At 40.6% G+C, this 12,693-nt stretch overlaps 1 protein-coding gene and 1 pseudogene across 2 annotated transcripts; one reads left to right on the top strand and one right to left on the bottom strand.

The window, feature by feature from the left end:
- Positions 1-1,880: 1,880 nt before the first annotated feature.
- Positions 1,881-12,690, bottom strand: prnprs3 (prion protein, related sequence 3). The gene is made up of 2 exons (XM_079602788.1): positions 12,556-12,690; positions 1,881-4,978 (listed from the first exon to the last, which is right to left on the bottom strand). The coding sequence occupies exon 2, from the start codon at positions 4,974-4,976 to the stop codon at positions 3,258-3,260; it is 1,719 nt and encodes a 572-aa protein (XP_079458914.1). The 5' UTR covers positions 4,977-4,978; positions 12,556-12,690; the 3' UTR covers positions 1,881-3,257.
- Positions 5,330-10,210, top strand: LOC306993736 (annotated as a pseudogene). Its single transcript has 4 exons — positions 5,330-5,349; positions 5,585-5,639; positions 9,383-9,650; positions 9,808-10,210. The product of its transcript is annotated as an uncharacterized misc_RNA (transcript).
- Positions 12,691-12,693: the final 3 nt, after the last annotated feature.

The raw sequence follows: 12,693 nt of genomic DNA, 5'->3' as shown, positions 1-12,693 counted from the left end.
CAAGTTCAAATCCTCCCATGTTAATCTACTTACTCTCCTGACTGCTTTGTCGGACAAAATGACGGATTGCGAAGATTGGTCAGATCACCTGTCAATCAAGCTCCCTGCGAAGGGTCAATTGAATATAAGTTCCAAAAAGTCCAGTAAAAAAACTCGTCAACAGCAGCTGTCACAGTTTCTAGGTGACAACAACAATCCTCCATAGCAGGCCAGACTGTCCTTCGAAGGATGCAGCCATCTAGAGTTTTCCAACCTTATACTGGAAGCACACCTGATTCAACTCATCAGCTCGTTAACTATACCCTCATTAACTATTCCCTACATTACTCCTCTAATATAGTCCACTTGAAGGAGGGAATGAAAACAAAAGAGTGAATTCAGACACCGACTGTGCCGAAACTGCTGCCGCTTTTGCATAGTTTGTACTTGCTTTTTAATAATCATTTGAAACTGGCAGCTCTAGTAGTAAGATGAAAAGATTTATCTTGAGCTCTGTCATGGAAACTAGCATGTACAAAATTTAATTAAACAATTTTATAATCAATTAAAAAGTAATTATACCTGTATGATATTGTGCTGTAGCCACATTGGACCAGTGGTTTGGAAAATGGATGGATGGATGATTCAAGTCGATTATGGCAGCGCAGTGGACCAGTTGTAGAACTCCAGATGTGGAAATTACGTTGTCATCCATTTATGCAGTTTTATGAGATCACAAGACGAGGACCTCACGATCAAGATTACAACATGAATACTTTATCATGGATATTATGACCTTTAGAACGAATTCGAACCAACAATGGTCACCTAATCCTTTGATTTCACATGATAATTTTCATTTGAGTTGGAAAAATGTGCGTATACACAATCTCTTGTTAGGTGTGAGAATCTTTGAGTCTTTAATTTTCTTTCACTGCCAGTGTCCTCTTTTTGGCATGTGGTTTTGTATTATATGCATGCATTGCTAATACCTTCTTTGCTGAGAAGGCATGTTGCAGTAACCAAATATATCCAGTTCGGCACACTACATAAAAACTCAAAATGCACTTTGACCCCTTCTGAGCGATCATCTCAATGGCATCTTGCAGAAGGAAAAGCCTGTCAAGAGATGTTCCTAAATTGTTTATCTGCTCTCAAATTGCATCATTAACAAAAACATATTGTGATCTATATTTGTGTATGTGTGAATCTGCCTGATTAAACACAGTAATGATCTCCAAACGGGGGATTTTTATCTCCTGTGATCCTCTGTTGGGCTAAAGATTCCCTTAGGGTTCATTTGTATTCTAAAAAACACAGGTGAAAATAAATGGTTCTGATAGGTATGCCTTTGCATGTCACAATTAGCCCTGTATTTGGATTTTGTCACTCCTAATAGTCTTATAACCACACAGGGCTTATGGTTTTCCACTGTCCGTACGTTTAAGCTTTTAATTAGTTAGCCAGTCTCTTTATGAATGGGTGCATATGTCAACTTGAGGAAATCAGGTACACTTATACAAATATCAAAGGGGGAAAAACAACAACAACAAAAGGACTCCTCCAAGACCAACTATCACAACACACTGAACACAGGTGAAGATTTAGCTTACCTGGAACCATAATAGACATTTTGTTCTCAACGGGGTTAGCTTCAGGGACCAGATTCTACATTTGACATCAAGTGATGTCTGTAAACAAAACATTATCATGAACTGACACAGAACAAACACTTTAGTTAAAACACTAACTAAATGTTAAAACAATGTTTAGCCTCGTTCTTAGTGGGTTATTTTTTATTTTACTTGGCATAGTTTTGTTCAGGGTTTTCAAAGAAGCTATTAGATCCTTTTAGATTACTTTTTCTAAAAATATCAAATGAAAATAGGCAGACACGCAACTAAGGTGCATTTAATCACTTTAATTCCAGTGAATGTCACATTATACACACTTTCAACATTCACAACATCTCAAAAGCATAACATTTCATATGCAGCTGAGTAACAATAAGCATTGCCTTCTGATTATCCAGTGGTTGCCACAGTCCCTCTAGATTCCCAGCCACCAAAACACTGCACATTTTGCATTGTCTCCTTAATCAGACACACCCAAATCAGATCATCAGCTCATTTGTATGAACTTCAAGATCTGAAATAGGTGTCAGACAAAGTAGAGATTCAAAATGTGTGTGCGCTTTTGTGTGTGTGTGGGGGGGTGTAATCAAGAACGTGGTTGAGAACCCCTGCTCTAGATAAATGCAAGTGCCAAGCTGGGTTGATAATCTAATTGAATGTTCAACAGTAATGTTCAGAGAAACCACAGCACCAAGCTACTGATAAAGATCCAACTTGATATAAAATACTTTTTTATCTCAGTGAGCAGTGTATGAGCTGCATGAGTGTTTCTGTCATAGTACAACTGATATGAATGAAACTGACACGCAGGAGTATTATCGTACATTTCTAGTTGAAGCCAAACAGCTATGATTACATAAACATTCAGTAAGGAGCCATTCACACAGTGTTTAAAAGCTTAATGTCTTTCAGCTTGATACGGCAATATAAAAAACTGTTTTTACTGCAAAAGATTCATTGGTCAAAGATGTTTGTGTGGTGCATGTTTATATAGAAACAATTGAGTAGAAGGCAAAATAATGCTCTGTATGAACGGCCCGGAGAAGTAAAAATAAATATTAATATTAGTTTAACTTTAAAATAAATATCAGTAGAATGTTAATCCGTAAGTTAACAGTCTAAACAATCAAAATCAAAATACAACAAATTTAAATTTCAACTACGCAAGTAGAAGTGCCATCATAAGGACAGAACTGGAAGTCACCATTTCATGTCGTAAAAATAATCATGGCTTGTTGTAATAGCTGTTGCTAGAAGAAAGCAATGACTCAAATGCCAATGCCGTGCACAACGTTTAAACTGGAGATGATAAAGTGTTCATGCAGTATGCTGTCTTGGAAGAGAAGTTAGTGTTCATTGTACCACATGCGAGAAGGAGGCAGTGATGGAAGGTGAATGGTGTAGAAAAACTACCTGTGTTTTAAACTTTTGGAAACTACTAAAAAATGTAGGCTCATGTCAAATTGTTAGGTGGCTCATGTTGCAATTTAGTGGAGTAACTATCGAAGTAGTCTTTTGAGAATACCTTGTCTTAAGTCTCTACAACACCCAAGACAAATTCCTCAGATTATATTTGATAGGTGTGAGCGGTCCATTTCTCAGTCTGACTCAATGGCTTTATGGGGTTTATCCTTTTCTAGAATGTTAGTGTAACAGGCAACTGAAGATAAGAGACAGAATGCTAGTAAAGAGTAGCATGACTCCATGGCCAAGGGGTCCAGGTAAATCAGCACTATTGCCGTTGGCTTTAGTATCCACACCACTGCGATCCTGCACCTGTTTTTCTGCATTTTGTTCCGCATAGACCATGTACATCTCCACACATCGTCGTGCTTTCATTTGCTCAATTAGTACCGGATAGCCAATCTCCATGATGCTAACAGTGTCGTCGTCATCATCACTGGCTTCTGCTTCTCCTTCCTGGATCTGCTTTTCAGGTTGACTGGATATTTCGGGTGGGTTTGAGATTATAATTGAAGGGGCATCTGTACCGGCTCTTTCAGCAGTGCTGTTGTTGCTTGTGGCATTTTCTTGAGCGCCATTAGGATCATCTTCTACTTCTGCTGCTTGAACCTCAAAGAAGTCAATGGATCTCCTTGGTCTTTCTTCTGGTTTCTCTCTAAACAAGTCAGTCCTCTTAATACACTTATCCATGTACTTCTCATAGGACTCTGGTGGAGGATTCTGGAAGATCTCATAAGGGTTACCATTCCCTTGTCCCGCAGAGATAGATCCTGCTTCACCTGGCTTGCCGCCTTGGGAGTTAGGGTTTCCATTCACGTTACTTCCGGGGGGAGTTTGGCCATAACGTTTGTACATGTAGTTATTGTAGTAGTATTCCTCCTGTGGATTGTGGAAATTGAAGCGGGGACGAGGGAAACTTCCGAGGCCATATCCCAGAGCCATACCGGCCACCGCCCCTACCCCAGCAGCCATAATCGCCTGCTTGCCAAACCCCCTTGAATTGCTATTAGGGGCCATTCCCATGCCCTGCACTGACTGGGCAAAAGGTGATCTGCCCCCTTGCCCATAGCCACCATAACTGCCCGCCCCATAGCCTGGGCTCATGATTTTGTTGTTAGGGTTCCAGTAAGGATGCTGTGCCGCTCCTGGATATCCACCTGCCCCTGCACCTGCAACACCTCCACCAAACTGGTTAGGGCTGGAACCTCCTCGGACTGGATAACCTGGATAAGAGCCTCCAGCTGGATAGGGGTTTCCTCCGGCTTGTCCAGGATACCTGTTGGAACCTGCTCCCCCTGGGTAGCCACCCTGTGCTGGGTAACCACCTTGGGCTGGGTACCCACCTTGCGCTGGGTAGCCACCTTGGGCAGGGTTTCTACCTTGGGCTGGGTAACCACCTTGGGCTGGATAACCACCTTGCGCTGGATAACCACCTTGCGCTGGGTAACCACCTTGGGCAGGGTAGCCACCTCGGGGAGGGTAACCCCCTTGGGCTGGGTAACCACCTTGGGCTGGGTAACCACCTTGCGCTGGATAACCACCTTGGGCAGGGTAGCCACCTTGGGCAGGGTAGCCACCTTGGGCAGGGTAGCCACCTCGGGCAGGGTTTCCTTGATTAGGGTACCCGCCTCCAGTACCGGGATAGGGGGGTGGATTCTGGTTTGGTACTTGAGGTTGGCGAGGATAGTTTCCAGGTGCCGAGTGTGTCCCATGTGAGGTGCCTTTATTGCTGCTGCTGCTGCCACCTTTGCTGCTGCCACCTTTGCTTCCTGTGCTGCTTCCACCTTTGTTTGAGCCAATTTTGCCCAAGCTAAATCCTCCTTTACCGCCCCCGCCTCGTTTGGCCAGAACGGACACCACAAGAGCCAGGCAGAGAAACAGTACTGTTAAACGACCCATCTCTGTGGAAAAAAGAGAGAGAGGTTCAATAAAAAGAATCAGAGATTATTTTCAAAGTTGTCAATTTTGGTATGTCACATTTACATACATGGCTGGTTATGCTTAATAGTCTGATAATGTAATTATTAATATTCAAGTTGCACTTGATACAGAGTCAATAACAGAAATTCAGGAGAGAAAATGTGAACAGAAACAAGGCCTTCATTGACCACACAACAATGCTTATGACCAAACTTTATTCATGACAAAAAATTTTTTCTTTTGCTTTCAAATGGAATCTCAAATGAGTGTATCTATGAACTAGCGATTTCAAACTGCGTCATACTTGTAAAGAGGATTGGCTTGTTCCTACGATGGATATCAACATCTTGTAGTAAGTATATACACACTAGTGCTGCACGATTTATCATATCGCAATCACAATGTCAAGTCTGACGCAAAATGCTGTGATTTTATGAAATAAATAAATGCATGTGTGGACATGACAACCCATTCTCTCTGAGAGCTGTTTGCTCATTTTCTAAACCACTAATAAAAAGAAGACCAGTCAGTTTCAGTTTAGGCAGTGACACATGTGGCGCGTATGGTTATGTTGTGACTTTTTTCAGTGTGCAGCGCAGTGAACAATTGAAGATGAATGCCGAGCAGACGGACACTGAACTGGTAGCCAGAAAAAAAGGTTACCTCTGTTATATGGTGATATTTTGGCTATAAGATAACCAACAATGAGCAGAGAGAAGTACTGTGCAGGATTTGTAAAATTTAATTAAAATTTAATCACATAGCAACACAACAAATTTATATCAGCACCAGTATTTAGCCCCGCCCAAAAAAATCTGCAACACAGCAATGGTGAAAAACGGCCTAACTCCAGAACTTCATAGTTCACAGTCTTTGTAATATGTTTTAGCAATACATTTCTAACATTTATAATGTTTAGATTTTTTTTTTAGAATTGCCTTTACAGGGACTTTAAGTATGGAGTAATATTAAGCAATACATATACTTACTATAGGGAAAGTGTAGGATTAGGATTTGGTTGAGGGTTAGTTGCATGTAATTATGCATAATTTACTGTTATTACTATGGTAAGTACATGTAACATATACAACAAGGACACTGTAAAATAAAGTGTTACCGAAAGAGGATTTGGAAGTACCAGGGGCCTCATGTATCAACACAGCGTACGCACAAAAACGTTGCGTACGCCAGCTTTCACGCTAACAGTGAAATTAACGCGAGAATGTGCGTTCCTCCACGCCTATTTCATGTCTGGCGTACGTACATTTCTCATTGTTTTTGTCCGTTGGCGACTCTTACAGGCAATGAAGTGAAGTTGCAAACATTACACAACGAATTGTTCTAAAAGTCAGTGATGCGCGGGTTGATTCAAAATGAATGGGTGCCTGCGGTCACCCGCGGTTACGAGTCATCCAAAAAATATTTGTAATGATATTCGGGTCGCGGTCGGTCGGGTCGTTTGAAATAAAGATGCCAAAAACCTTTGTAATTTATATAGTACTAGACACAGTTGTCTATGAAATACATAGGCCACTTTATTGTCTGAATAACTGGCGTGAAGATGACGCACGAGCTCAGTCTGCAGGCAGAGATGAAAGTGGGAAATCCTTATTTACCTTTTGAATGTTGAGCGCGTTATTAACTTTTGAATAAAAACTGACGCGGGACAAAATGCCCTATTTCTCAACACGTTGAACTGAGCAATGCCATTGTGCCATTTTAATAGGCTACTTTTAAACGCATATAGCTCAGTAATGTCCGTTTTATGTATTTTCTGAGAGGGGGCGGGGGGGGGGATTTTTGTTGGGAAAGTCCGGGGAGAGACACACACAAATGAAACGAAATAAATGAATAAATCAAGCCTTTATTACATAACACTAGGCTATATCATACATGCATTCAGAAAAATGTGCACCCCTAGTTCCTACGTCTATGGCACAATGACGCTACGATGAGCATTTACTAGCTACTTTAAAAAAGGAAGCGGGTCGGGTACAATATTTTCTATTTTTCTTTTTTTGCGGTCCGTGTTGCGGGCGGGTTAGTTGGAAACGTCGGTCGGGTGCGGGTTGTTTATACATTGATTGACCCGCGCATCACTGCTACAAGTCTATCGCTCCACCACCTGTGGGAATCATTGCTATTCATTTGCAATTTATAAAACAATTGACATATATTGTCACACGAGCCTTATGGGAATATTCTATCAATTATGCAATTAAGTAGGAACATATAAAAGCATGGAAATTGATACAACCCTTAATCTATGGCAATGGCAGCTTTGGCCTTATTAGAGGACATTGCTAATGGCAGAATCCGAAGAGAACGAGTTTTTAGGGACCACAATGATTTTCTGGCCATTTACAGTGCGACTTTCAGATCCCACCGCATTGACGGCATCAGCCAAACTCTCCCACTCATATTTTTTCCGTTTGTTATTAATTCCGGAGGACAAAGTTCCAAATAAAATATATTTGCTCGTTTCTACCTCCGATAGTAGCACCTCCAATTCACTTTCTGTAAAGTTTCGTTTCTTGCCGCTTGCTTTATCCATTTTCTTACTGCTTTTTTTTGCCAAAGTGGACTCATTACCATATTTAAATTTATTTAATTAAGGGAGGAGACTGGGTGGGGCGTTGTGCTCGTGCATGTGCACTCAATTTTACGTTAATTGGGATGTACAAAGAGAATATGCGTGGGATCCTTCGTACGCAGAGATTCATACATCTGGTTTTTTTGTGCGTACGCAGATTTACAGCTTTGTCCGTACGCAATGTTTTAGTATGAATTCAACGCAAGTCTTTGTACATGAGGCCCCAGTTGTTGGGACATGTGTTTGGTTTGGGGTGTGTTTTTGCTCTTTTCTTTTCTTTCTCAGGTAGTAGCCTTGCATGAATGAGTGGCAGCAGGTGTGTCTAATCAACACTCAGTGCCTGGAGGATAAGAAGGCTTGATTCTCACACTGCAGGATCAGAACATCCGTGAGCATACCACTGCCAACCAGTCAGCCCAGCAGAACAGAGACAGCCCAGTCAACCAGTGGGTTGAACATTGACTTAGATGTGTTTGTGAGATGTGCCTTGCTCCTTTAATTACTTACTACAGGCTAAGTATATTGTTGCCATTGTGTGCTCGTTGACTTCTTCTGAGAAAGTAGTTTTTATTGGTTTTCTTTGGCCCATATTGTAATAAATACACTTTTCAGTTTGCACATTAATCTGACTTCCTGTCTTCTTTTGCCCTGGTTTATTTAAAATATTGTTGCTCCTCCTCCCCCTGGATTTACCATCAGGAGGAACGTAACTGTTTTTTTTTAATGACCAATCACAGTTTTAATGGTTTGATTGAGTGAACCACACATTAATATTCAGTTTCCTTTTTTAAAGAGTTTATACAAAGGATGTTACATCCTGCTTAAATGTTCCTGTTTGTTTGGACAGAATGTTCAAATTATCTCATTTTCATGAACATACAAATGTTCTTATTTATTGTTCGATTTATTTTATTTAGCTGTACTATTGAGACAATAACAAGTTTGCAGTAATGAAAAGATGTTATTTATATTTATTTGAAAAAACTGTGCATTAGTTGTTGTTGTTGCTAATTTGAGTTGAGAAATAGGCCAACACATTTCAGCATTATCTGTAATCTGTGTGTGCATTTTCCTTGAGAACCAAGCAAATTGACTCATAATACCATTTGTTTATTATTATCTCAATCGCAATATTGACCTCAATGATCGCAATAACATTTCCCCCAAATCGTGCAGCCCTAATACACACTCACTAAATAGCAAGAAATGTATGCATGTAAGACACTATTTAAAGCTTTGTAATAATCTGCAGAAGGTAACTGAAAGAGATTTCGCTCACGGACAATTGTTAACATGGCTGAGAAGAAAATATTTAAGTGCAAGTACTATCATTACGGTCTTTATGACCTAGGTGTACATTTTACCAGTTGTTACCTACAGTTTATACAAACATTATGGTCATCGACCAGTGGTTGATGTCTCAAACATAATAATAGCGCGTTGAGTAATACAATCGCATTATGATTCATTAAATAAATAACCGAATGTCAGGGCTTGACTGAGTCATATGTAAACATAGTATGAATATTGAAACCTGTAAATTAATCTGAAACGCACATTTTCATTATGTGTTAAAATTGTAATCTTAGCTCAAATGGAACATTATGTACAACTGTATACATCATTTAAATAAGCATGATGTATCTGTATTGTCTAATGATATCAAAATATAGAACTGTAAAAGCAGGCTGTGTAGCTGACATGGAGATAAGACGTCGGAGCGCAAAAATGGGATTTCTCTGCATGGCAAGCCATCTCGCAAACACAACGGTAAAAACAACAACAACAATAGGCATCATATTTCCCCGAACCTGCAGCTCCTGTCCAACAACAACCAGACTGTTATTTCTGGCGTGACGATCAAGTCTGTCCAAAAAAGCCTCAGGAAAATATGTTTTTCAAAGATCCAGCGAAACTCGTTCAGACTCGTCTGGAACATATTGGACGGATAGCTAATTTTCAGAAAAGGCAGAAGGAGCGAGTCATTGCTTTCCTAAGAACCAGTTCTGCGGAAACTGGAACAAAAGCTGAAAGAAGTTTGTGATCAGTGCTACAGGCAAGTCTCATGATCTCATGAAATGGCGTGAGATTCATATGCCAATTTGGCGTGCTATCAAGATGCATAATCGCTTTTTAGCATGTTTGGCCTCCATTGACTTACATAACCTTGCGATTGCGTGTTAATTTACGCCAAGTTCTCCTGAAAAAATAACTTCTGTCCCTGAACTGAAACTAGAGAACGAAGAACTAAAGAAGCCGCTTTCTCAGAGGAGGACATCTCCTGGGAGGTTTCCGATTAATGGAGGAACCCCAAGAATGATTCTTCCACAACTCGCTCTAGAGCGGTCAGTTCGGGGAACACTTTGGAGAGGTTTACACATTCCAGACTCGGCATGACAACACCCCCAGGGTCTCTATGTCTGGCATTAGTTCAGGACATAAACATGGTTTCAGGACACACAGCTCAGTTAACACTCCTACAAGGTCCCAACATACAACCCCAAACAACTTTCAGTTCCAGCTTCTGGCTAGACCTACACCCCAGTCTCCACGACCATAATCAATAATCATTTGTAGTTTATACAGGTCATTAGAAAGCTACTTTATAACTAATGCAGCACCTACATCACCCAATAGATGGGTGATATTCTTTGCATCATATAAGTAAAAAAATATATTGGCCTTTTATTTGAAAGATAAGTTTAATTAAATGTGACAAATAAAAGCAATATGAGTCATAAACGTTTTTAATTAAAAAACAAAAAAAAAAAACATTGGCTATCAAGCCATCACCTGCTGTTAGCATTCCATTGCACATAGACCGGCGGAGAAGCTCACAAGCAATCGGGGGGACGTGGAGGCATAAAGTCAAGGGAGAAGCCCATAGAGAGTGATGAAGTTGCTCCCGCTGCTAGATCATGGACAGCTAATGCTCACGCTCTCCGTCTCTGTGAGATTCGGAAGGGAATGATTCAGATTTCTCTCGGCACAGCTACTAGAAGACTGACAGCTGTCAGACAGGTTGCTCACGTCACATCTACGTCGTCAAGCTCAGTTTGAGCCAGCGCAGTACGCTCAGCCATCAGGAAGTGAGTGCTTCTAATTGACCCTTCGCTAAGCCCCGCCCTCCTTAGTTACTGTTGCTACACCTGACAAGCTTTCGTGCCTGGCACGTCTACTACAGTGTGTATGCACCAGTGTCGGACATTCCCAAGGAGATAATTAGTATTATTTGGCGAACAGGTGAAATTTCTGAGAGAGCGAGACAAAAGGGACTACACTATGCATTCGAGGGATATATCCGCGACATAATATGCAACTGATTAGAGAATGATTTCATCAAAATTTAAGCTAAAGCCTATAGGCTTAGTCCCAGCGCAAGCAGCAGCGCCTCATACGCTGACCATTCAAATGGGAAACACAAATTGAGGATAAGCTATGTTCATGCACAGCAGAGTAAGTGAAATGTGAAAATAATCGAATAATTATAAATCAATCAGCTTATCCATAAATTGTGTTTAATAACACTAAGAGCCGTGATCGGATTGGGGTCAAGTTACTCAGGGGTAACGTTAGGCCGTCGATTAACAAAATGCTGAAATATATTTTAAAGTATGTCTCCGTCTTGCCTTTAATCCTCTTATTTTATGTTCAAATAAATGCATTATGAACAAAGCACCGTTATTATTTCCAAGCAATAGGTGCTTTTGTTAATCCTGTCGACATTTAGTTGTGAATGGGGCGTCCGCGTCCCACACTGCTTGATCCACACCAGCATTTCTGCCCTTGGCTTTTAGGTTAAAAAAATTCCACCATGTCCAAACTTTTAGGATACCGGGTATCAGATTTGCACAATCCAAACGCACAACCATGTTTCCATTGCTCTAAAACTTGCTTGCCAGACATCCCGCGGCTAGTTACGGTTGCTAAGCCACGATTGGCCAGTGGCGGTTTTCGGGCGTGGCTTAGCGAAGGGTCAATTTACTTTACTTTTCTCCGTTGAAACCTATGGGGTCGCTGTGTCCAGTCTATGTTCAACACGCGTGTTTTTGACCGGACGTGACATGGGGGCGTGGCGGCATCGACGATTCCATTTTTTAATTCGAAGTTCGAGATTGTCTTAATTTCGTTCGATTTCGATGTGACACCCTTAATTAATAGGGTCAACATGAATATATATATATATATATATATATATATATATATATATATTTCCATATCAATAACGGTGGAAATGGTCAATAGTTTTTTGGGAGTAAAGACGTCGTAGTTTGTGTCTGTACAACATGTGGCAATTCTGACAAAATAACGTTAGTCACTGGAGTAAAAAACGTGACTTGCCTCCTAATGTGCTCAAGAATCAGATTTGTCCACAAATGTATGACGACACAATGTATTATCTAACTATCATCTTATTAACGTATCTTTGTAACGTTACATGCCTGAAGACAAAAGTATGTATGACAACGGTTAGTGTGTATCGGTCTGTGAATCTCCATGGGTGTGTGCGTCTCATTGTATGGAGGCCATTTCCGACACCTAATCGCGGCTTTACAAAATCCATCTAAATACTCATATTTGATATAACTTATCGGAATAGATCAAACTATATTATCAGCTAATATCATATCACCAATAACAACAACAACAACAACGCGCAGTATATTTGATTTCCCTTTTATACAACATATTATATAATCGTTCACGGGTGATGAATGTGTTGAATATAATATGTAAATATTTGAAGTCGATATGCCAATTTATAATAAATGTAAACAAAAATCAGGCCTCTGGTCGCGCGTAATTTGTGCTTTAAATAGCGGACCTTTAACGTTAGCCATGTGACCGTCAACTGCACCTGTTATTATAAAGCAAAACGAGTAACTTAGCTGCAATAAACCAGTGCCTAATCATAACACAATAGCTGTTTTCACTAATAACAAACCGTTTTAATAGCTAACGTACCTTCGTGTTGTTTTCAGAGCGCTGTCCTCTTGGGTGAGCGTTTCCACTGGGATGCGCGATGCCGTAAATGACGATGAAACTTTCCACTGCTGTGCGCGCTCACGAGATGAGTAACTGCCACTATCTGCGCATGCGTAC

Source organism: Phoxinus phoxinus (assembly GCF_949152265.1).
Source record: "Phoxinus phoxinus genome assembly, chromosome: 25".
NCBI classification, from domain to species: Eukaryota; Metazoa; Chordata; class Actinopteri; order Cypriniformes; family Leuciscidae; genus Phoxinus; species Phoxinus phoxinus.
Note: the sequence above shows the minus strand (reverse complement) of the source record. Positions and strands in the feature narration are given on the sequence as shown.

Excerpts from the sequence above, each read along its gene's own strand:
- prnprs3 (XM_079602788.1), bottom strand. The coding sequence starts at position 4,976 with ATGGGTCGTTTAACAGTACTGTTTCTCTGCCTGGCTCTTGTGGTGTCC.